The following is a 27,409-nucleotide window of genomic DNA, read 5'->3' on the forward strand; positions in this document are numbered from 1 at the left end:
ATTAACATCTCCTAGCTTTTAGAATAGGTTTTAAAAGAATAAAACCATTCAAGCCTGGTGGAATATCCACTCTTAAATCCGCTATCCAGTAAATTTCTTTTACTTCTGTACCATTCATTACATCACCACTCCTTTAAATTAGGGTAAAAACATCTAAAACCATAAACATAAAACCATGTTGTGGATAGGCAGTAATGTGTTGAGCTATAGAACTCCTTTGTACATTTTTACGTACATCACCCAAATGCTGTCTGATATGTTCCTTTAACATTCTGTTTGTCTTGCCAATGTAAAAACATGCACATTCTGTGCAGGTGGCAACATAAATCACATTTTTAGTAGAACAATGCGCATAGTGTGAATATACCTTTTACCAGTGATAGGATGTATAAACTCATTGTTGGTCTTAATATACTTACACACCTTGCATCTTTTGTATGGATATGTGCCTAATTTATTACTATAAAGTTTACTTACATTATTTTGGTTGGATCTGTAACATAACAGGCTTTTCAAGTTACAATTTCCTTTGTAACTAAAACAAGGCACCTCACCAACTATGGGTCTAATTTTGTCATCTGACAATAACAGTTTCCAGTTATTTTGTATTATGTTCCTTATATATTTATAATCAGTACTAAAAGTAAAGAGTATTCTAACTATAGATGTATCCTGTTGTTCATTACTATTTCATTATTCCCTTTCGAGTACCATGGTCTACGCCTTCCATTTCTCATAGATTTAATCTGCATCGATAATTGTGTGACATCCATAGTTCTATAGCCATGATCTAGTAAATTATTTTCAGTTAATTATGGTTATTGCAGAAAATCACTATCTTTGCTGCAAAGTCTGGATGTTCTTAGGAGCTGATTATTCATAACATTCATAAAAATGTGTTGGGGATGCATACTTCCCCTATCCAATAGAGCATTTTTCCAACATGGCTTATGATATAAACAGGTATTTATCTTACCTTTATTATCTACTATCAATAAAATATCTAAAAATTCTATAGAGTCTGACAATGAGTGTACTGTAAACTTTAAAAATTCAGTTGTAGATTCCAAATAAATAACAAAAGTAAAAAGAAAAGAAAAAGCGAACTGACCACGGCTGTTTAAAACAATAAAAGATTTATTGAAAGTAAGCGTTTTCACGATAGATAGCAAATCGCTTCATCAGACTCTGGTAAAATCACACAAACACTGACATTTTAAATATTGCATACCTAATCAGGAAGCTGCTCATCAATGACATGATTAATCAAGCTCTATTAATGAAGTACAGATGCATACAATATGTTCAAGTATAAATTGTACATCACATTAAAAAATAAACAAAACAGGGTATCAATATAAAGTGTGTAATACAATAAATAACTAAGCATTTATTTATGCATACTTCAGATATCAAACTTTAGTGACTCCTTTATAGTCAGTAAATATATGTTTCTTAAAAATATAATATTTATACATTTGGTACTTGTTACGTTTGGATAACTTAACATTCCATCAATGCCTCAAAGGCCTTGCTTTTAAAAATGGTTTAAGTGATACTGCACTATTAAGACCTGGAAATCTATCTGCCTTTAATAGTAATATCCATTTTTGTTCGACTTCTTCCACTCTATTGTTGATGTCTACCCCATGGCTATTGGGTTCAACTAACTCAAGTGCCATAAAATTAAAAACATGTTCTGAGTCATTAGACTGAACATGTTGAGCTAGAGGACTAGTTTCTTTTGATTTTGCTATGTCTCTAATATGTTCCTGTATGCGTTCTTTGAGCATCCTGGTGATTTTCCCCACATAAAAAGCATAACAATTTTTGCAGAAGCAGAAATACACTAAAAACTGGGTCCTGCAATCTGCATAGAAATCAATGTTGATATTAAAGCCAGAAACTGGGTGATGGAAAGAAGATTTACTACATAAAAAGTTACATGCTGTGCATCTCCTACATGGAAGTGTACCAGTTCTTTGTGATAGTTGCCCCTTCCCATTGCTGTTAAAAGTTAACGATTTCTTGTTCTTAAAAGAGAAACTAGGTTTGTTATCTACAAGTCCCTCTAATTCATAGATAGATCTCAAAATACTCCAGTTTTTCTCAAAGATCTCAAAAAACCTCTTTGAGTCACTGGAATAGGTCAACGGAAATCTAACTTTGTTTCTCAGTAGCTCGTGTTTCATAGTTATTATTGCTTGAAAAATAGGGATTACCTCTAGAGCTACATCCATTGTACATTTCCTCAATACTTTTATCTGTCTCTTTGCTGTTATATCCTCTCTGTTTAAATTCATCCTTTAATAAGGTCACAGCTTCCTCTAAGCCTTCTTGTGTATTATGTAGCCTGCTCATATGCATGAATTGTCCCTTAAGGACATTTTTACAGACGTGCGGGGTGCATGCTACTCTTATGTAAAATGCTATTTTTGTGACTAGGTTTCCTGTAAAGACTAGTTACCATTTCCTTTAACATTGTCTTATGAATCTTCACATCTAGGAATTCTATCGCCTGCTCAGAGTAATAAGTGAATCTTAAAAAGTCAGTTGAACCTTGTAAGAATTGAACAAATGTCTCCAGGCTATCTACACTCCCACCCCAAAGCAAAAAGCATCATCTACAAAGTGAGTGTACCATAAGATGTCATTGGAGAAATTGCTCTGTTCCAGGAATAATTCCTTTTTCCCATGAGAACAGTGTTAGGTTGGTGTAGCTGTTCACACAAGCTGTACCCATAGCCACGCCAACCTTTTGAAGGTAAAAAAATCATTAAAGATAAAAACATTGTTCTCAAGAATGATTTCCAACAAACTACATATCAATTCATTTTTGGCCATGCTGTACATCATCTTATCATTAAGCAAGTTTCTTATCCTTTCTATACCCCAGTCATTAGGTATGACAGTAAATAATGAGACGATATCCATAGTAACAAAAATAAACTCTCTTTCAGTAATGTTGACCTTATCATAAAGTAGTTTAAGGAAAACTTTTGTGTCCTTTAAAACAGTATCACAATTCTCCAATACAGGATGTAAACATTTTTCAACATAGAGAGGCTTTCTGTAGACCAACCTCCACTCGAGACAATAGGTCTCATCGCTGGGCAGTTCATATTCTTGTGGACCTTCGGCAGTCCATAAATCATAGGTATGGTAGGATGTTCAACCTGGAAATAGTTAAAAAGTTCCTCTGAAATACGCTTGGACATAAGCAAATCAAATACATAGAATGACACTCTATCTATAATAGCTTTAACTTCACTATTCGAGATAGGGAGATAGGTGTTCATATCCCCTAATAGTGACATTGTCTGTTGTATATATAGTGACATGTCCATCACAACAACTCCCCCACCTTTATCAGCTGGTCTGATTTCTATACTAGACAGACCTTTCAATTGCAATAAAGCTTCAGTCTCATCTTTATTAAGATTGTGATACGTAGGTACACTGTCTTGTTTAAATGAGTCTCTTATTTCCTTTTCACAAACAGTTACAAACATTTCTATGATGGGGTGTTGCTTGGGTACAAAGACACTAGGCTTTCTAAAGATAGTTCTGTCCAGTCTTTCATTACTTTGATAGATTGTCTTTAAGGTTAATGTACGTGCAAATAATTTCAGTTCTTTAAGTAATTCAAACATAACTGTCTTTTGAGCAGGGATAAACATTAACCCTTTTTCTAATATTGATTCCTGGGCTTTAGTTAATGTTAAACTAGATAAATTAATTACCAGTTTTTGCCATTCCTGCTGCACTTTGTCATCGTATTCTGATGGGAGCCTTCTCCCTTCTTTTGCTGTATTTTGCCTTTTCGCCCTCTGATCTTCTCTCTGATAGGTAATGCATTGCTCAAAACGAAAGGCAAAATCAATGTCTGTGTTACTTCTTTCTCTAAAAAAGATGCCACATTCAAATTCACCCCTTTTCTATGACTCTTGATAGAAACTATATCCATATTGCAGCTGTTAGACTGTGGGCCTATGCCTTCACTTCTCACTGCCTCGTGTGGTATTCTCTTTACGTGTGATGTCACTGGGCTCACGTTATTCACATGTTCAGTATCATTAGCAGGCATTAAAGCAACAACGCTCTCTTTCCCAGTCCTCACTGGTGTTCTGTTAGCATTTCTTAATGCTAGTCCAGGATTATCAGTATTAGTCCTAATAGAAACTGAGCGTTTCGGCCAAGAAAAGACTTCTTTGCATTGAAAATCATTAAGATCTCTCTCTAGTTTTTTTCATTTTGGTATTTTGTAGTCTCTTCTTATAACTAAGAATATTTTCATATAAATCAACTAATTTAGTGCCTGAAACGTCAGCTGAGAAATTATTGTTTAGCTGATGCAGTAAATCCCCAATCTCATCTATTAATGTTTTCTCCTGGGGTTTAAAAAATTCAATAAGTAAATGCATATAGTCATAACTTAATTGTAGGTTAAGCTGCTGCCATCCCTGTAGTAACTCAGGATATAGATTCCCGTAGATAGGTATCATTAGTACTCTCAGTCCTCTGGGCACTATTTTGTATTTCAGTGATGCCTCAAGATGATATCTTTGCCATTGGAGTCTTTTAAAGCTATACAGTTTGTTCTCAAAAAGTTTCTATAAACCTGGTATATATATCCTGGTCTACCAATTCATTGTTATGGACTGGAAATACTGGATTTTGCATCAATGGATTGAAAGTCTCATTCAGTAAATGACTGAAACGACAGTCTTGTTTCCTGTATTCATTAGTATTTTGTTCAGTTCCTTCAGCCATGTCCCAGCCTTGAAACTACAGAGTATAACAGTTAAGAAAAAATTAGTAAAAGGTCTTAATAGTGCAGTATTACTTAAACCATTTTTAAAAGCAAGGCCTTTGAGGCATTGATGGAATGTTAAGTTATCCAAACGTAATAAGTACCAAATGTATAAATATTATATTTTTAAGAAACATATATATATTCAATTATCTACTGACACTAAAGTTTGATATCTGAAGTATGCATAAATAAATGCTTAGTTATTTATTGTATTATACACTTTATATTGATACCCTGTTTTGTTTATTTTTTTAATGTGATGTACAATTTATACTTGTTTTTAATGTGATGTACAATTTATACTTGGTATTGTATGCATCTATACTTCGTTAATAGAGCTTAATTAATGATGTCATTGATGAGTAGCTTCCTGACTGGATATGCAGTATTTTAAATTTCAGAGTTTCTGTGGTTTTACTAGAGTCTGATAATGCGATTTGCTATCTATTGTGAAAGCGCTTACTTTCAATAAATCTTTTATTGTTTTAAACAGCCATGGTCAGCTCGCTTTTTCTTTTCTTTTTACTTGGATGCTCTGAGGTGAAAACCGAGCATTTACCCAGCCTGGATACTTTTTTCTTAACAAAATAACAAAAGTGTCCAGATGTCGTTCATCCCCTTTCCATAAAATAAACACATCATCTACTAATCTGCGATATAGGCCTATGCACACTGACCACAAATTGTCATTGTTTAAAACACATCTCATTTCCCAGTCAGCTAAAACCAAATTTGCATAGCTATTAGCTCAGGGTGTGCCCATGGCTGTAGGTGGAAGTTCTGTTCAAAAACAAACATGTTATTTTCAAGTATAATACTTAATAATCGACAAATATGGTCAATGTGTTGCCTTTCCATATGTGCTGTCCTATCATTGAAGTCAAGTATAAAGCCTAGTCCAACATCATTGGGAATAACAGTAAGTAGGCTATTTACATCTAAGGTGACAAAAATAAACCTTACATCATCACCCATTATGTCCATGTACTCTTGTAATTATTGTAAAAAGTGTGAGGAGTCCCTTAGGACTGATTTGGTGACTTCTTCAAAAAATTAATGAAGTTAAAGAGGCAGGAACTTCCTTTGACACAACAAAATTTTTGAGGGTCCAGGAATAAGAGGTTTTCAATGTCCAGATTAATGAGTGAAAAGATGAGGAGTAGATGTTAAAGATAGTGAAGGAATGATTTTGGAAGGGAAAGCAGGAGACAGAAAGGTTTCCAGGGCAGACAAACAGGAAACACAGACACAGGTAAGAGTGGAAGTGACCTAAAAGGTGGGAACAAAGGATGGACACAGACAGAGGGTGAACACTTGGTGTAGGAGAGGACTGGACAATAAACAAGGTATGGGGAATGACATACTAGGCAGGAGAATACGTGGATGTGGCATAAGGGCAGGGATGATACTGGATGGCCAGACTGACCCAGATGCTATTCCACAGGTGTAATCAGTTATCTCTGTGTTTGACCTGATATGCAAGCTATGCCTCTGGTGGCCCAGTGGTTGGGCCTGCCAGTCATGCAACATGACTAACTATGCCAAGAGATGCTTCACTGTGGTGAGTCAGGTGTTGATGTGTCAGCACACCTCAGACAGTACTAGCCTATGGCACTGCCTCCAGTAGACCACTGGGAATGCCTACAAGACACTTAGCCTCCTCTTCCCTCCTGAATAGTGGCCATAGAGACTACCATTGTGCCACTCAGCAGGATGACTTCTGTACCCCTTATGAGAGGTGGGTCTGTGACAGACATTAGCCTGCACTGGCAAATGTGACCACAACCACAAATGGGCTGGGCAAAAGAAAAAAAAAACATATTAGTACACACACATGTTGCACTTAACATTGTAACCATACAGTACAGTCATGCACATGCCATATGGATCTCACTACTGGGAGAGGCACTCTTGCCTTTTGTGACATCCCTTTGTTTGCTTGATACTCATTTCCCATAGTAACACAAAGTAGGAAGACCTTCATGCAGTGTTGAACCTGTTAACGGACTAGGAAAAATGCTTTCAGTAAAACTGTGTCTCCCCTTTTTTTCTTTAACCTCTGCTTCCACTGTTTAAGCATATCAGGATAGCATCACCACAAGCTGATGTAATGATACCTGCACTGCTCACTAGAATGGAGGGTGCCGGTGGTGCTACTTGCCCTGACAAGTGTGTGTTTGGCATATACTTTATTTAACACTGGTTATACAGGTATTCCTGAAAGTCCCTTTGGAGGAAAAACAGGACAAAATTACTGACCTTTGGGCACCTGTCCTTAGCACCTGGGGAAGCCATATCCATTCGCACAAGATTTCTTGAGGAACAAAATGGCAGCCTAGTGCTCATGGTTGCATGTTCAGATGTCATATGACACACACATTACAACAATGAGATGCTATCAAAAGCCTCTTTAGCACAGAGGCACAAAGCTGTAAATGAGCTTAGTGTGCATGTGTCCCTAGCCCTGGGCCAAGCAGATTAGAACCACTTAGTGTCAATAACACAGTGCATTAAAGTAGTTATTCACAGACAGATGAGTTAAATTCTTTCATTAGCATAACCACCATTCTGAGAGGCCCATATTAGCACAATATGAATAGAGATGTCATGATAGTGCCTTGATGATCAACTGTGGAGTCGGACATTTACTGAATTAAGACAGTGGACTTTAAAATATGCATGCTGAAGAAAACAAACACCTGCTAATGCACCCCTGCATTATACTAAATATACATAGTGGATGGCAGCAACAGTGGCATAGAGTAAGTGGTCTGTGTGAGTGTAAAAACTCGGCACAGTGATGTCATACCAAGTTGTGGGAGTTGAGGTACACTGGGGTCTATATGCATACAAAGCAGGACATGTCAGACAAGACAACAATGGCTTTGTTGTACAGTGCACTGTATGCAAGGTAAGGCTTTTTCAGCAAGAGGCTTCTGTATATCTCTTCCCCCTGGTTACCTCCAGACTGTAATTATAACACCTTGCACAGCAATATGTATGTGTCCGTGTGTTATTTGCATCATCTATCAGTATTCCTGACATGGGGGGAGGGTTTAGATATTTATTTCTATGCCACCACAAGTATATCTTGTCTTTATGGTTTCACAAGTTCTACTAATGAAGGTTCCAGCACAATTGGGTGGCACATGCCTGACAGCAACATGTACAAACACAGTCTAATGACACAGTGGTGCTGACAGCAACATTAACATTGGAGGGCTAACTCACATCCTACACATTCAAAGAGCCCATGGAGAAACAGGCTGAACCTCCAGCTTTTCCTGTATTTGGTGGATATCCTGTACCTGTAAGCCCCACCTAGGCTACATAGGAATCCTAAGCCTAGGTGTCATTTGTGAGTTGGACTGCTTTTAATGTCAGCATACACATTATGGGGGGAGACATGGTGGTCTGCATTGTTACCATGATTCCAAGGTGGCCCTGACCTGGGTACAGCACTTGGCATTAATTGTTAGGTACACAGGTCAGTGATACAGGCACAGACTTCTGCTACTCACATGATTGTGGGGGTGGTGAGTATGCCATGTGGCCTGAATGATGATGTACATGCATCACCTGTATTGTTTGCAGGATGACGTGAAGGGCCTGCACAGTGACATGAAGCAGAGACACAAGGGAGCACATGGTGCTGTTTGGGTCTAACACTGCAGCTGTTTGTGCATCTGTGCAGAAGTTGGTAACCACCCTTTGGTCTGCCTTTGCAGGTCCTGCCATCAGTGGCTGTGATCAGGTCTATATACAAGGTGGATTGCCACAGGCCAAAAATACCCAGATCACACTGATTCTTCCTGACACTGCATCTCTGTCAGCTCTGACCACTGAGGCCCCCATACATAGACATGGCTAGTCTCAGATATGTAGTTACCATCACTCCTCAGGCTCCACACCTGCATGTTTTTCAGTGTACTCTGTGGGCAGGAGCAGCACCATGCCTAAGCATGGCTGTTATCCAGATTGTGGACTCCTTATGTCTGTTTGCTCCCAATATGGTTCACCCCATTAGGGTGCACTTACTTCTGAAGTTCTGCACTGTCCCTACCATGGACTGCAGTAAGCATTGAGACTGCAGACCACCACATAGATTCATAGGTTCTTATAGGCTATTGATTCTTTAAGATCTTTAGAAGCCTAGCCATACATTCCCATGAAGTTTTTAACCCTTGCAATTTAAATAAAAATAACCCAGAGACAAAAAGAACATTTACATATTGCCCCTATCCATAAGGGACAAGGGTGCTGAACCAGAAGTAAATTTGCAGTTGCCCATTCATTCATCCAGATTACATTTGAATAGTATGAGAAGTGCCTTGCTTTATGTGGAGAGGAAGACAATTCCAAAGAAGCTGTATTCAGTTTGATACGTCTACCCCTCTAACATATTCTGTTTGTTGCAGAGGACACATTTCCAGTGTTTGTGACAAGTCAAGTTTACCCCATCACTGGAATATGTTATCCCAGAATGTCTACAATGTAATAAAGGACTCTATGACCAAAGCATCCACCTCCCATGTCCCTGTTCCATGTAGTTGCATTGCTGTCCCTACACCACTTGTGGAAATAACTGTGCCCTGCCCAGTCCCTAAGCTGTATAGGTAAGATAATGTCTGGTGTACAGCATGGCCAACCCATGTACTGCCTTGCATAATCTGAGTGCGATACTGTATGCAACATTTTAGTTGTGTTTTCTGTATTGTAGCCCTTAGCTGTGGCTCATTCTTTGCCTGTTTGCCATTACTGCAGTGTATTGCACCCATGTGTGCTTTGCATGCTTTACCACTACTGCTTGCTCTTTCTGCAACTGCTCTACTCCTATGCCACTACTGTACCAGGTATTGTGGGCCCTGCAGGGATATTTCTTTGCTGTTGTATCTTTTACTACATAGCCATGTTATAGAGCATAATGAACACTAAAACATATCTGGCTGCAGGTCCCAGTTGAATACCACAGTGCCTGGCCACTGAATGTATCAGTAGTGTCCATGTCCTTTCATTTGGCTGAAAGCACATTCTACCACATTCTTTGCATGTGCAATATTATATGTTATCTGTTACATAGTCTGGGAGTGAAATTATTTTCTCAATGAAATATTTTCACAGTGTAAATATCATTTGTTTCTAAAGTCTTTTTTAAACATGTATATTTTTATATAATACATCTGTATTCTTTTATGATTATAGTGGTGACAATATGGAAAGAAGGAACTATATACATTCATACATATTTTTAGTATAAAATAATTTCTTTTATGGTATTCATACTTTTTGTAGTCAGTTAATTACGTCATTATTAGGACTGATTGTTTTAGTATAAAAGGAGTTGATTGAGACCTATACCCACATATGAGGACGTTACTAAAATGAAAACATATTGTTTTTAATGTTAATGTTGGTCACCGTTTTGCATTAAAGTTGGATTTTGTTGGTTCTACTGTCCGAGAGCTTCATTGTGTGCCATTTGGGTCCATTTTTGGTTTAATAGTCTGGTAGTTGCATATCTGGAATTCCTAGCAGCATGAGTGACACCATTCTATGTGCTTTGCTACTTGCTTGCATGGTAATTGTATATATAGTGGCATCGGTACCCACCTCTTTGTGGACTTACCAAGTAGATGACCATATGAAAAGTCACCATGCATGGACCAATGGCCTAGCTTGAGAATGTGCAAGACCTGCAAACCCTGGGAACTGCTTGGGTGGCACATGAAAATATTATAGGTGATACCCTGGGCATTGCACGCCAGCTAGCACTTCAGAGAATGAAGGTATGTCATTGTCCCCCTTTACTCAGCCCTCATTATGCCAGCCATTGAATGTAAATGCTCCCTTTGGCATGTATCTGTCCAGATGCATAACAACAATTGGAAAGCCCACAGAGATATGTTACTAAAAGGATACAAAGCCTAAACAACATATCTACATGGACTAACTCAAAGCTCTGTCACTATACTTGGTATCCTACAAATTGCTAAGAGGTGACCAGTGTCTGGCATACAGGGCATTCTCTGACCCATTACTGGTGGATTTAACTGCACATAATCAAGTCAAGTGTCATCAGAAATGCTCAGTAGAGGGATCTAAACTTCTGCAACATCAACAGAGTGGTTGGGAGAGACAGATATATTTTACAGAAGATACCACTGCTGTGGAATAAACTTCCCCCATCCACACAAAACAAAGATCGTACCTATCTATTTTCAGTTGCAACTGAAATCTATATATGGGAAATAGAAAATTTGCCACAGGACTGCCCCCGTAGTACTAATGGACAGTGGCACATCCTAAATGCTTTATTCCATGCATGGGTCCCCTCAAATTATATATGGTATGATCCCTGTTATTATTATTATTAGGGAAGTATATAATTATCAACCATAAGACCAATCTGTAACCAAATCAGACAGGTTATTTCAAGCACAAAAAGAGAAACTGACATGACTTAAAATGGCCCGCAAGGGTGGCTAGCCTAATACTTACCTATGAACCTATAAGGTGGTTAAAGTTGCAATGCCTTAATGTCCACTGGAATCGGCAGTCCAGGCATTGCCCTTGGTTCTGGTTCTGGGTGACGCAAATTGACAAGCTGCCCTATGGACTTCTTATGTAGACAAACGTGGTCTGTGATCTGCTTGTCAGTCAAGTGGTGGAAAGTTAGGTGCTGCCATATTATGCTCACTGGCTGCAAGAGTGACCACTAGCATGTATTGCTCTGCTATAGTTGCTGCTGTCACAAACATTGTAGTATCTTCTACTCCAGCAGTTCGTGTTATTCAGAGTAGGTCAATGTCTGTTGTATTTGTCTCTGAATTTTATTTTTTATTTACTCTTTTTTGTATTGCTGCAGCATATTTGCTAGATGGATGGATTTGCATAACCACCATCCCTCGTATGTATCAGGAACTTTTCCATATCATTATGTGCTCATTTGAATACCTCCATAATATGCTGTTTTACCCTGGTGTAGCTGCTCTACTTGCTTTGTGTTGCTGTTTTCTGCACTACTTAGTGTGTATAAATACAAGACATAGTTTTTATGAACTCCAGTAAATTCAGTCTTCCCCTCCTTTCAGTATTCCAGGCAGTTTCATAATCGTTCTACTCACCTTATACTTCATTACAATTGATTACTGATCCCTATTTTCTGCTTGGCCATATAATTCTTCCATTCAGTTCTACAGTTCAACCACTTGTTGAAGTGGGAGGTTGGCATGATGCATAAGGTGTTTACCTTACAAACACAAGGTGCAGAGTTTTATTCTCACTTGGGTTAATTAGTTACACTTAAAAAAAATGGCCTACAAGAGCAATTAGCCTAGTACTAATCTATGAAACTTTGATCTGGCCACATTGTGATTTGTTGAGTAGATAGTCGTTGGCAACTTCAGGTACTTTAGACTTCTTGTATATGACTGCAAAAGTCTAGAAATGTGCCACAAGCCAAGTTTCATGTTTTCTGTATTCTGGATCATTTTTTTGTCATCTGCAGAACACTAGGAGTAACTGCCGTTCCTATTGATTCTTGTCATCACTGCATTCTTCCTTGTCAGTCAGATTTTCAACTAAGGTTTCCAGTTTTTCTTTCATCATTTGAATGTGAAGAAATTACCATGGTATCATTTCATTTTGTAATATCATATAGTCCTCTAATCACAAAAATAACTTTAACCATGATATACAGCTCAAACAGAGGAGACAGCTAACCTCTTTAGGCACCACAAGAAAATTTGATTGTACAGCTAGAAGAAAGTGTGGAAAGGCTGAACACACACTAGAAGAAAGTGTGGAAAGGCTGAACACATATTGGAATTAAACAATTTATATGTAAACAACAGCAAAAACTGGCATGGACATGGGTTTTGTAATATTTCTTTTGGCCTCCTGTTCAACCCATGGTTATTGAGTACCCATCTCCATTGCACCCCCCCCCCCCCAACACACACAAACACACTGTCCAGCATCTAAGAACATTAGGTACAGGAGCCAAGAGTCTGGGATCATTGGCCATCATCCTGCAGGTAGTTAGGAGTTTTTGCTTCTAGCCCCCCCCCCCTCCCAGGCTGGCAGATGCATTGTGATACCTGCTATGGTAGGCTTCAGTGTTTACACTGCTGTGCCTAGCTCAAGTATAATGCTATCGTTGACAGGCTTGTGCACCACATCCTGCCTTCTCATAGGGACCAGATGCCTTTTTAACCCACACCCGTGAGACACAATAACTGACATTATCTCTCCAGTACTACCTCTTTTCAGCCAACTTTTTCTAGCATGTAGACTGTCAGTCTAGCATGAGTTGTCTGGGTTACATCTAGGACAAACCTCCATCTACACTATAGAACTGGCATTTGCTTGTTTCCATTTTCTGAGTTCATTTTGTTAATATCCTCTAGGCAGACATAGCTGAAATGTTCTTGCGTATGAGGCAGTGTCTTCAAAATACAAGGCATGTCATTCTTGGCTACCTCATGGTAAGCTGTCCTAAAAGAGAACATTTGCAGAGGGAGGTTTCTTTCCCTGGTAGCCTGCACTTATTTGCCATATCAGAATCGTGACTAACTTTAAAATTTTATTAGGCCTCTTCTTGTGGTTGAGGACCATTCTTCAGCACAGACCATCCTCTTCTCTTGCTTCTCCAAAATAACCATGTTTTAAGCAAAACACGGCACAACCATATGTTATGTTTTTGTTTAGTGGTAATAACATTGTTAGTCTTATTTTAGCCTCTCTGCTTGTCTAACTCCAAAGTTTGTTTAGCGCACACACTTTTGTAAGCAAAGTCATAACATGCATGAAATGAAGCAGCTCCATAGACCTTGGTGTGATGGTCCTGTGTTTTGTTTTATTTTAAATATGACTAAAAGAAAAGTGTGCACTGTAACTTACTGAAACCATTTTAGGAAGGAGGCTTCTACAGCACCTGTCATGTTTTCTACTAATAGAACCCATAATAGGTTATTCTGGCAGCTTTGGCCCATATTGGTGATGTAATGTGAGTGATGTGGTGGATGGTGCTAGAATGGCTAACCTGTTCTGCACTCCATTTTGTATCTTTCTGTGCAAATGGTCTTGAGATTTTTGGGGAATTATTGGATTGTTAGTTGCTGCAGATAAACAAATCAGAAACAGAAAAAATTAAGAGTCTGATTAAGTTAGTGATCCTGACCAAATGATTTCATAGATGTGTAACATTCTTTATCAGATCCACACATTAGTTTGTATAGAAATGTGGTGTTGAGGTACAGCCAGTGAAAAGTAGGTTGTATGGTTACAAAGTGTATCTGCTCTTTCACAGCTGTTTCTCCAGTTTGGTTCTCAGCTGAGATGCACTCTATGCAGAGTGTTGTAGGTCCTGTCTGTGTCCATGTGTTTTCACTGACTACTCCAGTTTCTTCCTACATCACAAAGATGTGCTGTAAATGAATTACTGATCCTTCATATTGCCTGTAGGTGGGTAAGCATGCATGCATGTGTTTGCTTGCAAGATGGGTTGACAGTTCTTACCAATAAGACTTTCCCCAACCCATCTTGCATTCATTTTATCAAGAGTACCAGTATGCATGTGAATGCATTTTTGTGCCAAAACAAGTTTGTTTCACACATTTAGACATTGTTTAACTGAATTACAGTCGATGAAATGTGGTTCATGATGCTGTAGAAGATTGCCAGACTAATGTCATTAGTTTTGTGTTTACAGGTACCGGTACCTTCCTGTGAGACTGATGGTGGAGCAACCTCTGCAGCTTCTTCCAAGACCGCTGTAAGTACTGCACTGTACTATATTGTCATATCTAAGTACCTATGTTGCAGTTACCATTTAGTAATGGACCAACTTTATATCTTCTTTGAGGCAGCCTTAGCAGGTTTCCCTCATCTTGAATGTCTTGCCATGTCATCTAGTGAAATTTAAGAGTTCTTATAAGACCTGCCCCAACCCATCCTGCATTCATTTTATCAAAGGAGTGCCAATAACGATAAGGTATATCCCTTTCCACTTCATTTGTTTTCTGCCATTGCAAAGGTAATTGTTTCTCTAGGACAGAGTCTGGGTTAGTGTATAATTGTATGCAGCATGGCGAGACAAGACTGTCATGATATATGCATGGTGTTTCTTTTATCTTAACCAAAAACATGGACACTCATCTTCTGTAAAAATGTCACTAATGCCACTCTAAATGAGGAAGGTGACACTTGATAGCATTGACAAAATGAAGAAAAACTTAGCTGACCTCAGTTCATTGCCTTCCTCCAGCAGCTAATGTGGTAGATGAGCATCATGGTGCAGCAGCCTTCCTTGAAAGGCCCATAGATGAGACATCAGTTATAAATCTTTATTTAGGTTTTAAGAGGACTCCCACAGACTGCCCCCAGTGTAAACGTCAGTCTCGTACACCATAAGGAGACACTGACAGTGTATCTGGGATGGTGATCTAGTTCCCTTTTATTGCTGTAGTAAATATGCTTTTTTGTATTTCTTGAGTCATTGTTATAGTGTCTGATGATCCTTCCCTTCATACCACTCTCACCTCTGTCAAACATTTGCTTCAGGTCTCGTTTCCTGCTGTGCTTTTGTACCAGTGAGGTGGGTTTTGGTAATAATGTTTGATGGGAGTGTTTACTTTTTGACACACTACCATCCAGGTGCCATGGACTTCCAGCCTTTTGGCTGCAATGAAGGAATTGTACACTAAACTGGTAATGTCACTAAATAGAAGACCACCCATATCCTTCAGAATTTAGGCAGCTGTTTCTCTGCATTTTCTGATCAACTCTCCTCAGAGTAATTTTCATTAGTGTAATAGGTAAAAAATCCAGAGTGAACTCCAGTGGTGAGGACTAGAAAAACTTTAATAAAATACACAAAAAGATAAAAAAAAAAAAACAAGAAGCTGAGTGCTTTCACAGTCTACTGGCTTCTTCTTCAGACCTACTTACACAGTGCATCCGTATTCATGTATTTTGTATAAGTTATATTATAGACAGATGTTTGGTTATAATTTAAAGGAAAGGACAAGCTTTTACTATGAAATTGATTAATTGCTGATTGATGTGTATATAATTAACTCGGGTGCACTGTGTTAGTAGCTCTGAAAAAGCAGCCAGTAGACTGCGCAAGTGCTCACCCTGTTTTTTTTTTATCTTTTTATGTATTTTATTTATTAAAGTTTTTCGAGTCTTTTACATATTATTTGAAGTGCTTGGTCCGTTGGAGTGTGCATTACTTATCTGCTGGCTCTTTGTTGGTTTTAATTTTCATTGATGGAAATATCATCCAGGGAACTTAACTGTACATAGATAAGTTATTAAACATGGAATACTCTTGATAACCAGGATCCCATCTTTTTAGATAAGGCAGATCTTGAAATTTTAGACCCCTTTAGAGTCTTTCCAGTCTGGATACAAATTTGGTTGAATGAGAGGCTTCTCCCAAATCCTAGAAAGCATCTAGGAGGGGATCAGTTCGACCATATTTCTCTAAAAAATATATTGTTATTGGCAACAGGCAAGCCAATGAATGCAATGATATACCGCAAGAGCACATTTTTTGATGCATTATACTAATAATGTTGACGTTTTTTGTAATATAGCTAAGAATTGGCCTATTCTGTTATCGGATACAAAAACTAGGAGTATTGTAGGACAGCATCCACATTCTGTTTTTAAAAACAAAAAATCTCTAAAGAGACTTACGTTATGGAAATGGGCACAATGTGAGGCAACAGGGGCAAAAAGGGACAATGCCATGTGGTAATTGTAATTTTTGACCATACATAGATAAGACTATGACTCATATACACCCTGTTACGAATTATGTGTTTGAATTTAAGGCCAGTGCAGATTGTTCTACTCCAAATGTAGTTTATATAGCTTTCTGTGAAGCATGCACTTGTTTCTGTATAGGAAAAACAAATAGTATGCTTGAAAGAATTAGAGAACATGTTTTGGCTTAATTTAAGGAATGCTCTAGCCAGACACACACAGGATGAAGGCGCTTCACATAAGTATAAGTTTAGGGAAGTAGAGTGTTTAAACTTTGGTAATCGTATTGGAGATACTAAGAATATTGCAGAACATGAAACAGAATGGATAATTAGATTTCAGGTTGATAGCCAGGGTTAAGTGGCTATGTCCCTTTAAAGCCAGTTCTTAAAGCTCATAACCTATTTAAATAGAGTCAGCAGCTGTTAGTCATGTGATGTATTTTATTTTTGTGGGGTTATATAAAGGTTTTTAAATATTGTTAGTTTTTATTGGTCTGAAGAAGTGCTCAGTTGGGCATGAAAGTGTTCACCAGATGAATTATAAAGTGTTTTTATTCCCATTCTTGGTGTTGTGGCTGGTCCTTGTGAAGAATATGGGTCTTTGCTGCTTTGTATTGTGTTGTTCTAAGGACCTCTCCACAGTGGAATACTTTTTTTGCTGTTTTGGAGTATTATAAAAGTGTTTGGTTTAATGGCTGCTTCAGTCCAAATGGTATCTCATGCCAGGCTCAATATCCGGTGGATGCTTTGGACCCAGTGGGATCAAGTTTACCAACCAATGTGTCACATAATCAGATTGTTGAAGGCAGTCATGAAAAGACTACAATGGCAGACTGATCTTCAGAATTTGGCAACTGTATCTCCATTTACTAAGCCGATTCCCAAAGTAACTGTAACAATGGACACTTCTTCTCTTGGGTGGGGGACTATTCTGGAACAAGACAGTTCAAGGTTTGTGGACTACAGAAGAGAATTCCTTGCAGATCAGTGTTTCTGAGATTAGAGCAGACCTCCTAGCATTGCAGGCATTTCAGGATGTTACCATACACTCTGGCAACATGGCAGTAGTATGGCGTGTCAACAAGCAAGGGGGAACCTGATCTTATCTTCTGTGCACAGAAGCAATGAGTGTGTGGGAATGGGTTTGACTTTGCACCACTTTCTAGTAGAAACAATTTACATACTGGGGACATCCAATGTGATAGCAGACTAATTAAATAGTCTGCTTTCCAATGTACGATCTCTCAATACTAGAGTGGTGTGCAGTATATTCAAGAAATGGGGACAGCCTTGCTGCAGTTATTTTGCTTTGCCATTCAGTACCATTTGTCCTTTAATTTTCAGCATATTTCTTCCAGAAGGACAATCACCAAGAGAGACATTCTCCCATGAATGGCCCTCCTAGTCTGCTGTATGCATCCCCCTTCCACTTATTCCGAGACTCCTGCAGAAAAGTGGAGTGCAAAGCCATGTTCATTCTAATAGTGCCATTTTGGCCTTTGCAAACTTGTATACACTTTGCTCTGGCCTCATCTAAGGAGGATACTCTTATCTGTCTGTTCGCAGAGCCTCGCTGTATTATCTCACCTGTCTGGGACACCTCACCCTGACATTCAGTCCCTTAGTCTAACGGTTTGGTTTCTCCAGTTTCCATGATTGCCAAGAACTCTGTTGCCTCTAGAGGTTGTGGACCTTAAGGCCTCGCAAAAGAAATCCAACAAAAAAATTACAAGCCTAAATAGAAACAGGTTTCTTTTTTGGCCTAGGACAGAGACAGAGATGTCTTCATTATTAGAAGAGATTTTTATCTTTCTGACAGTTCTGCAACAAAGGGGGCAGCTTCTCTTCAATTGGGGTTCAGTTGGCAGCTGTCTCATCTTTTCATGACAATTTTTCAAATAATTCTTTGGCTGCACACTGATTTGTAATTATTTTAGTTGTTTTCCATTTGAAGTCTCCCTCATTTAGACCAGCAACAGCTTGGGATCTAAATTTTGTATTAAAGGCTTTGACAAGACCTCCCTTTGAAGCAGCCAGCTCTGGATATTAAATTCCTTCCTTGGAAGACAGCTTTTCTGGTTGTCATAACTTTGGCAAGACTGATTTCTGAGCTGCATTCCTTGTTCTTTATATTGTTTTTCATCATGACAGTCTCTCTCAGAACCAAACAATCCTTTCTACACAAGTCTGCATCACAGACTAATTTGAATCAGTTTATTCACTTGCCTGTAATTTTTCCAAAGTACTCTAATAATAGGGGAGTACCTTTTGCATGTTCACAGACAAGTATGTTTTTACCTGGATCGTACTGAAGTCTTTAGGAAGGATGAATAGTTTTTTGTTAGTTTTTCACAAGCTATCAAGTTAAAAATCCACACACAGAGGCTATAAGGTTGTATATAAAAAATCCAAAAAAACAACCAAAGAAAATACTAAGGGAGGCTGATATGAATAAACAATTTTATTACAAAAAGCAAGCCATTAAGCTCTTTCAACCAAACACTAGGTCTTCATCAGAATAGTGAACTCACAACACGGTCCTTTTTAAACACATTAACTTAATCACATAGTTATATAATTAGTACGAAATGACTTGTTCATTAGCATCTTTTCCATTACATCCTGTGGTTATATAAGCATTCAAGATGACTTGCCATTTAATTTCCAAAAATTCTAATTCATAATCTCTATTACCATTAAAATACTTAGGAATACAATCAATTAGTGTAAAAATGAATTTGTTTAAATTCTTACAAATCATAGAATGTTTTGCTAAGGGATTCCTATAATTTTTATTTTTAATAGCATAATGTTCATATATTCTTTTTTTAAGATGTCTGTTGGTCGTTCCAACATGAAAAGAATCATGACAGACACTGCATAGTAAACCACAAATTTAGAATTACATTTAAAATAACCCTGAATACTTTTGGATTTTTTTTTGTTGGATCACAATACAAAGTAAAACTTTCAAATATAAACCTACATGAAGAACAACTTTAGCATTTAAAAGTACCCACTTTATATTGTTGTGACTGTACATTACAACTTTGATTGTTCATCAAAAATGTCTTAAATATCTACCTTTCTTATTAATGAACAGTTTTCTTCCCAACCAGATTAGCAACTTCATCACTACCAGTTAACATTCACCAGTTATTGTTCATAATGTCCCTAATCAACTAAGAAGAACGTAACAGGCATAGCCACTGACCAGTCTCTATTTGTGCCTATATTCTGTTAGTCTATGATGTAATTTGATTCCCCAGCGGCAAGGTGTAAACATTTTCGGGGATACCCTCTATACAACAAATGCGTCCGCATATTTTCAACCAAACTATCAATCATATCCACATTTGACGCAAGTCTTTTAATTCTCATAATTTGTCCTTTAACAATATTATTCGTTCAGTATGCAGGATGCATGCTGTTGTAATGCAGCGGTTTATACTCCGACTCTTTCTTAGTCACTGCTATCAAATTTGTGAAAATGCGGGGTTGGCCTTAGTTGAGTTGTTAAGGTCACACATTGAAAGTGAGATTATGAAGTGGAAGAGGTGGATCTCCCGTTTAAATGACAAGCTTTTACTGACAGCCTCCCAGGATGAAATAGATTATTTCATTAAGAAGAAGGAAGCTAAATTCAGGTTTTTTGAAGGAACATTAAAAAGAAAAAAGTAAAGAAAGCTGAGAGAGATTATAAAGAATATTTGAAGAGAAGCACTTCTTCCACCTTAAGAGACAGGGGAAGTGACGTCATTGCTTCAGCCAGACAAATGAAAACAGAAATGATCTCAGAAAGAAAGAGGAAAGTTGCATTGCACAATGGAAGAAAGTTTTTTATCCGGACATATAACTTTTGGAACTTCCCCCAAGCAGTTGGAATCTTTAGTGGAAAAAGAGAGGAAGAACAGAGAAAGAAAAGAAGGGAAACCCTGCGTCAACCAGTTATGCCAAATGGTGGAGATTTTTCAAGCAAAAGCACCGAATCAAGAGAGGACTTGAACAAAGGTGGTTCCATTTTCCCCAGTGAAGCAACCAGACAAGAGAGACAATGTGAATGGACATTATTATCCAAAAAAGGGAATTACAAATGAAACGGGTAATTCCATTTGCATTCAAAATATTCAGTTTGTCTGACAAAATAGTTGTAAAAAGGTTTTTCATTTTTTTTCTGGCAGCAAAGTGGAGTCTTGTCCAAACACTTTTAGATTTAAAAGGGTATATCAGGAAGCTTAATCAAACATTTACTTTAAAGGAAAAAATGAAGCTAACGGGAGATTTTGGTGTCCCCAGTGTGTTTAATCCCCCTTTACACCAAATAGTAAAAGCTTTTGAGGATAATTGTGATAAGGATATTAGGGAAGAGCCCAGTCTAAACCAGTTAAGAATAAGTTTTATAATTTACAAGAAGTTGAAAGGAAAGCTTTGTGGGGCTTGGTAGCGACCACGCCATTTGTGTTATGAAAGCTGATAAAGGAGGTGCTGTGGTCACTACTAACACATGTTGTTGTTATATGAAGCTTAATTCCATGCTGGAAGTTAGGGGGGTTTGTGATAAAATTAGTTTAAGGGATATTTAAAAAATGCTGGAAAATCAAATATCATCATAAACAGAATGTAGGCACTTGTAGAGACTAGTCAGTGGCTATGCCTGTTGTGTTCTCCCTATTCATTTGATTAGGGATATTGTGAACAGTAATTGGTGAATTTTAACTGGGAACGATGAAGTTGCTAGTCTGATGGGGAAGAAACCTCTGTTCATTAATAAAAAGGTAGAAATTTCAAGGATATTTTTGATTAACAATCAAATGAAGTTGGAATGTAGAGTCAACAACAGTATAAAATAGGTACTTTTAAATGTTTAAGTTGTTGTTCATGTAGGTATATATCTGAAAGCTCTAGTTTTTATTGTGATGCAACAAAAATCGTACAGTATTCAGGGTTATTCTACATGTAATTCTGAATTTGTGGCTTACTATGCACAGTGTCTGTGATGTGATTCATTTATGTTGGAAAGACCAGCAGACAGCTTAAAAAAGAATATATGAACATTATGGTATTACAAATAAAAATGATAGGAATGCTTTAGCAAAACAATTTATGATTTGTCAGAATTAGAAGAAATTTATTTTTACAGTCATTGCATTTTTAAGGATTTTAATAGTAATAGAAACAATGAATTAGAATTTTTAAAAATTGAATAGCAAGTCATTTTGAATGCTTATGTAACCACAGGACTTAGTGGAATTGTTAATTATTCAGTAGTGTTGAAAATGAAATAGGAGCAAAAGAAGATGTTAATGAATAAGTCATTTGGTACTAATTATGTGTGATTAGGTTAATGTGTTTAAAAAGGACCATGTTGTGAGAAGTTATTTTAATGAAGACCTAGTGTTTAGTCGAAAGCATGTAATGGTTTGTTTTTTTATAATAAAACTATTTATTCACATCAGCCTCCCCTAGTATTTTTGTTGGTTGTTTTTGTATGATTCCATTATCAAACTGGATTAAGTGACAACATCTCATTCTGCTATAGCAAGGAGTTGCCTGCTCACCAAAAGCACATTCTACCAGAACTTAAGCCATGTCGATGGCGTTTCTCAGAAATCTTCCATTCCAGGATATTACAGCAGTGGCAACTTAGTCTTCCCTGTGTACCTTTGCTAAGTATTACAGCCTCAACACTATCTACAGAGCAAGCTCCTCCTTTGGAACAGACATTTTGAAAGGCTTACTGGGCTTAGGCCACCCATGCTAACTGGGGAATCTGTCATGCTGTTCCAAAGTCTAGACAGGATCTGAGAAATACATAAGTTATGTACTTACTGGAACATTAGATTTCTCTGGTTTCTGTCTGGACACTGGAACAACCTGCCAACTATCTCCCTCTAAATTGTCCTTTCTTGAGAGATCTGCCAAGATATTTTGGAGAGTATATAACGTGTTCAGGTGTTTTTCCTGGGAGGTAGTAGTCTGTAATGAGAGCATACTGAATCTGGAGGATTTACCACAGGGGAGAGATTATAGGTAGGAAGGAGCTTGAGCTTGTGAGTAGTTCATTGCCATGTCCAGTGGGTGCTAAAGGTACCAGTCCTACTGTTCCAGTGTCTGGACTTAGACCAGAGAAATCCAACATTCCAGTAAGTACGTAACTCACTTGTGACTCCTGTTTATCATAACTCACTTTTGTGACTCCTGTTTATCAAAGTTTAAATGGGGTATTCTCTGCCTACATCTCCTTCTCCTAGGTTGACAAATGCCATTGAGAGCACTGGTTTTTGGTACAGCAAAGATTTTAGTTCATGGTGAGAATTAGTAAGACTTGAAGTAAAACTGTGCATCTTTGCCAATTAGAAAGTAAATAGAAAAGGCACAGATTCACTTTTTATAACAAGTGTGTGCACGGCACACTTGCACAGAAAAAAGTGATTGTGAATCACAAAAGGTGTGAAAGAGTCTTTATTTTCATAAGCAAGTCACATATTTTCTACATCTTTCTTATTTTTCAATCATTTGTGTAAGACTAAGTAATTTTTAACTGCTGTGCCAATAACGCAGCTTATGTCTTTTGACTTGTGCCTTGCTTGTACATGTGTGCAACCAGTACACATACCTGTCCCACTTAAGCGTAACAACTATGAATGCCACCCATATTCTCCATAATCAAAATTTAAAATTCTCTCAACGCTTTACTGGGGAACTGTTCTAAAGCTCATACCATCTTCCAAATGGTTTTAAATGTCCATACTCATAGGTTTGCTACCATAAGAAAAACATGTACTGGATGTTGGCTTAGTGTAAACTAGCTAAGTTTTATTTTTTAAGTTGTCACGCATTTCTTTTCTGATGACAACATTTTAATCTTGGTCCTGTAAGCCATATTTAGTCCATAGTGAGAGAAAAGGAATGAGCTGACATATAAGTAGGACATTGATTTGGTTTTACGGTAGGTAAAAGACTGACCTAGGTGGGCTTTTTTTCCTTTGTTTGCTGTCGTAGTCTGTTTCTGTATTGACCAGCATATCTTGTCTAGGATGACCATAGTTGTGCATGTCCCCCTAAGACTGCCTAGTCCCTTCAGTCCTGCAGCCATACACACCTTAACTTCTCCCCACCAAAATCAGTTTTATTGTGATCTTTAAGTACTTATTTCCATGGAACGTTTATAGTCTTAAGTGCCTCAGCATAACATGAACATCTAATATCAAAATGTACTTAGCTGGAGTTCTGATCATACCTGTCAACTCCAGATTTTCCAAGAATGACTAGATTTTTGCCTAATTTTTGGTTTGTTCATAAAATTTTTGGTTTTCTGGCAAATCATTCAGGATTGAAGTCACTAAATACTAAACAAAATGACAGACATTTGAATTTCAGACTTCATGCCCTTCAGAAAATATATAACAATGTAAATTCTGTCATTCTAGCAGCTTTCTAAATTTATAGAAGCAATATTTAAAATCGATCCCTATTTTGGGACCTTTTGCCCCCAATTTTTTTCTGGCTTTGTCCAGATTTCGTGCCCTGAGATGTTGAGGGGTATTGTATTGATCCAGAAATACAGCTATATGAAAAACTCACTCATTCCCAATCATTTTGAATTGGATACACAGTCTAAGCTAAATTAATGTCGGTTTTTTTGGATTTACATGGATACATCAAAGTTATTTTTGTAGAGGTTCTACCTGTTAAGGTTGTATATAACCAGGATAGTAAATGTCACACCTTCTCATTGGGGATGTTTAAGTGAAGAATGAAAAGCACACAATTCTTCTTTTTCCTTATTTAAATTCAGTTATTTAACCTAGCTAAATAACATATTTAAAGCTATGTTGCCACCTCTGAACTTCATGTAGTGAGCCTACAGAACAGAAAGTGCCATAAAACTGGCTGCCTACTGCAGCACAATTGTCCTGCAGAATGTGGTTTAACACATTCTTAGTATTCTGTCCTGGGGGTTAAATACGCCACTGTTGGACATTCTGAAATAATCTGATGTATAGTTTATGGAAGGATTCCCCTTTCCTTCAGTCATAAAAGCAGATCATGCTAAACTAATATGCGTACATTTCTCATTTGCACCCTCTTAAGGCATTGTTCCAAAACTCAGTTATCCATTTTATAAGGACAGTATAACAGAGATTTGAATTTGTCATCCCAAAAACAAAAGTTTAACGTATATGTCCCAAAATATAGAGTTCATGGACAGAAAAAAAAAAGCCTGTTACATCCACTGGTCTTCAAAAGGGATTGCCATTCTGCTATTAAAGCCGTTAGCTGCACATTGCCATTTCTTACTTATCTTCACACTTGGGTACCCGTCTCATATTTGTTTCCCTGTAATTCTCATGTCTTCTCAGAGGTCTGGTTTTATCTACTTCATATATTGTCTGGAGATGTTGTTCACAAGTCTTTGGCTCATAATTACTTGTTCATCTGGGAAGTGTCATCTATTTTAGTATACACGATTATGCCAGATTATGGACTTTAAACTTTGACTGTAACATACAGTTTATTTACCTGATATTTGTCATTTGTTGACTGGGTAGGTTTTCTGGCCCTTGGACCCTTTTCAACTAGCACCCAGTATTGCTGGATACATTGGCATTAATGTATTTGCTTATAAGCAGCTTCTTGCGGTGAATAAGTTGATCCCTGTCCTTTAATATGACAGCACACATAGTCAAAGAAAGCCATTATTACTAAGTAATGCTTTATTCATTGTCCAGTGTTTTCTGAGTGTTCATTCCTTAATGGAAAACCTTTTAAAGTGCATCACAGTAGTGCAGATCTTCGCGACCTGTGGTGGGAGCTGTCCCACTATGTGCTGAATCCATGACCATGAGTGCTGAAGCCTTAAGGATCGTCAGTACTCAGCATGCAATACATTTCATAATGACTGTTCATTACACTCATTAACATCAGGGTCTTGCAGTTCACTTTTGACCAAAAACACTTCTGAATGTCATCCTTGAATGCAGGAATGTGTATTCTTGGAGCAGTCTGACAGTAATTCCCTCCAGACTGTGTGGATGAGTTGAAAAAATCTGCTGTTTGTGTGGTAGAGCCTTATTCAGTGGAGTTTCAAGTTGAGACCTGCAGCTTACCTTTCTGATCTGAAGTTCCAGTCCCATCTGATTACCTAGAGCTCATCAAAAATCTGTTCCACTGTGGTATTGACTGTATCACTGAGTGTTTCATACACAATTATGCATTCATGCAACTCGTATATTTCTTTTTGTTCCAGTTTGGTAATATAAGAAAAAAAGTACATAACTGCAGGAAGGCAGCAACAACAGCAGAAGACAAATGGGATATGATCTAAAGGCAAAAGAAGCACAGCCAGGGAGCAGCAGGAAAAGCTTTCTAAATGATGGGATGTATAGAAAGAGGCATCAGTACTGGAAAGCAAGTTACATGGACAAGCTGGAAAACCCTCCCTCCATGAAGTACTTACTGTCATGGGTGTATGTTATAATTGTAGAAATATTCATGTAAATATCTCAAAAACACAGCCAAGGTTAAGATGCTCATACCTGTAAGAAGAGATGATGCTGACAGAAAGGAGGTAGAGGAAGTGATGTTTCCAAAATGGGTAGGGGTGACTTGAAAATGCTTCTAGCAGTGGTCTGGATAGGTAGAACTGGTGCAGTCAAAGATGCGTGGGATAGCTAGAAGAGTAAGAAGATACCTCACTTTGTAAAATTCAAGAAAATGAAGACAAACCACACTGGCAACTGCTTTGGTGAATTAGCGCTTTCGTTTACTGGCAAATTGTAAACTTCTTCAGATAAAATAGCCATCTTAGCACATTGCTTAAATAGTGAACATATTCTGATGTCATAAATTGCATAATTAATTAATTATTTAATCAAACAGCAACTTTTAAAGAGAAAATGCTCATATAGGACCAAGATATCAAATATTTACTACATCTTATTAAAAAAGTATGTATTATTAATAAAGAGATTAACATACAAATAAATGTATACATATATTGATAGTATAAAAAACAGGGTAGTAATAACTACCTATATAATGCTTTTAATTTAAGCAAACTTTTAATTGAGATCATTTCATTTAGCCCTGGTGGTGAATTTGCATCAAGCTTAAGCTGCCAAAGGATTTCTTTCTCCTCCAGTTTTAGGCTAGATGGACCCCCCCCGGCCCGGTATCATAAATACAATCAATGATGTACCTTGATACCTCACTTTGTACTTTTTGTTGTGATCAACTTCAAGTCTCGCTCATCTCCTACAACCTTCTTGAATTATATGCGCAAGTGTGTATCTCTGACCAGCTACACTGTAACAACTGGGTTGTCCCAGAACAATCTACCATGCAATGATATATGGTACCTACAGTCAATGATGGTCCCTTCAGTGGGTTTAGAATGGAGACTGTTTCATGAACAAGATAGATTAAGCACATGAATGTATGTGAAATGGAAGCTCCCATAGCATTTGTGTAATAGGGGTAGACAAGAGGTTTGACACCAAGATCCATTAGCAGTGTTGACATGGTGTCTTGCTGAAATCAGAACCTCGGAAGTCTGCACAGCGTTCGCATACATCTGGTACCAGTAAGTAAAGGTTAACAGTCTTGTCATTTGTCATTCATCACAAGGAAAATGCAGTTGTTAAAACTCTGATTGTAAAATAGATGTTACTCAAGGATATGTACTGTAATAAGTAAAAGTGTAAGTTGTGTAGTTTATTCTTCAGTAGAATAAATACTTTTTATCTGCTGCTATATCTGTTGCATCATTTTAAATCTATTAAAATTGTTTTATCTGCACCCAGAAATAAATTTT

The 27,409-nt window shown here is 37.6% G+C and overlaps 1 protein-coding gene across 1 annotated transcript in view; it reads left to right on the plus strand.

Moving 5' to 3' along the window:
• The window catches only part of LOC122792423 (CSC1-like protein 1), a 740,103-nt gene that overhangs the window by 711,662 nt on the left and 1,032 nt on the right, over positions 1–27,409 (plus strand). Inside the window, exon 16 of the mRNA XM_044060212.1 lies at positions 14,529–14,591. Coding sequence (XP_043916147.1) covers positions 14,529–14,591 — 63 coding nt within the window. The remainder of the gene's footprint in view (positions 1–14,528; positions 14,592–27,409) is intronic.

This window comes from Protopterus annectens, chromosome 1.part2 (genome assembly GCF_019279795.1).
Source record: "Protopterus annectens isolate FY-2018-M chromosome 1.part2, PAN1.0, whole genome shotgun sequence".
In the NCBI taxonomy this organism is placed as follows: domain Eukaryota; kingdom Metazoa; phylum Chordata; order Ceratodontiformes; family Protopteridae; genus Protopterus; species Protopterus annectens.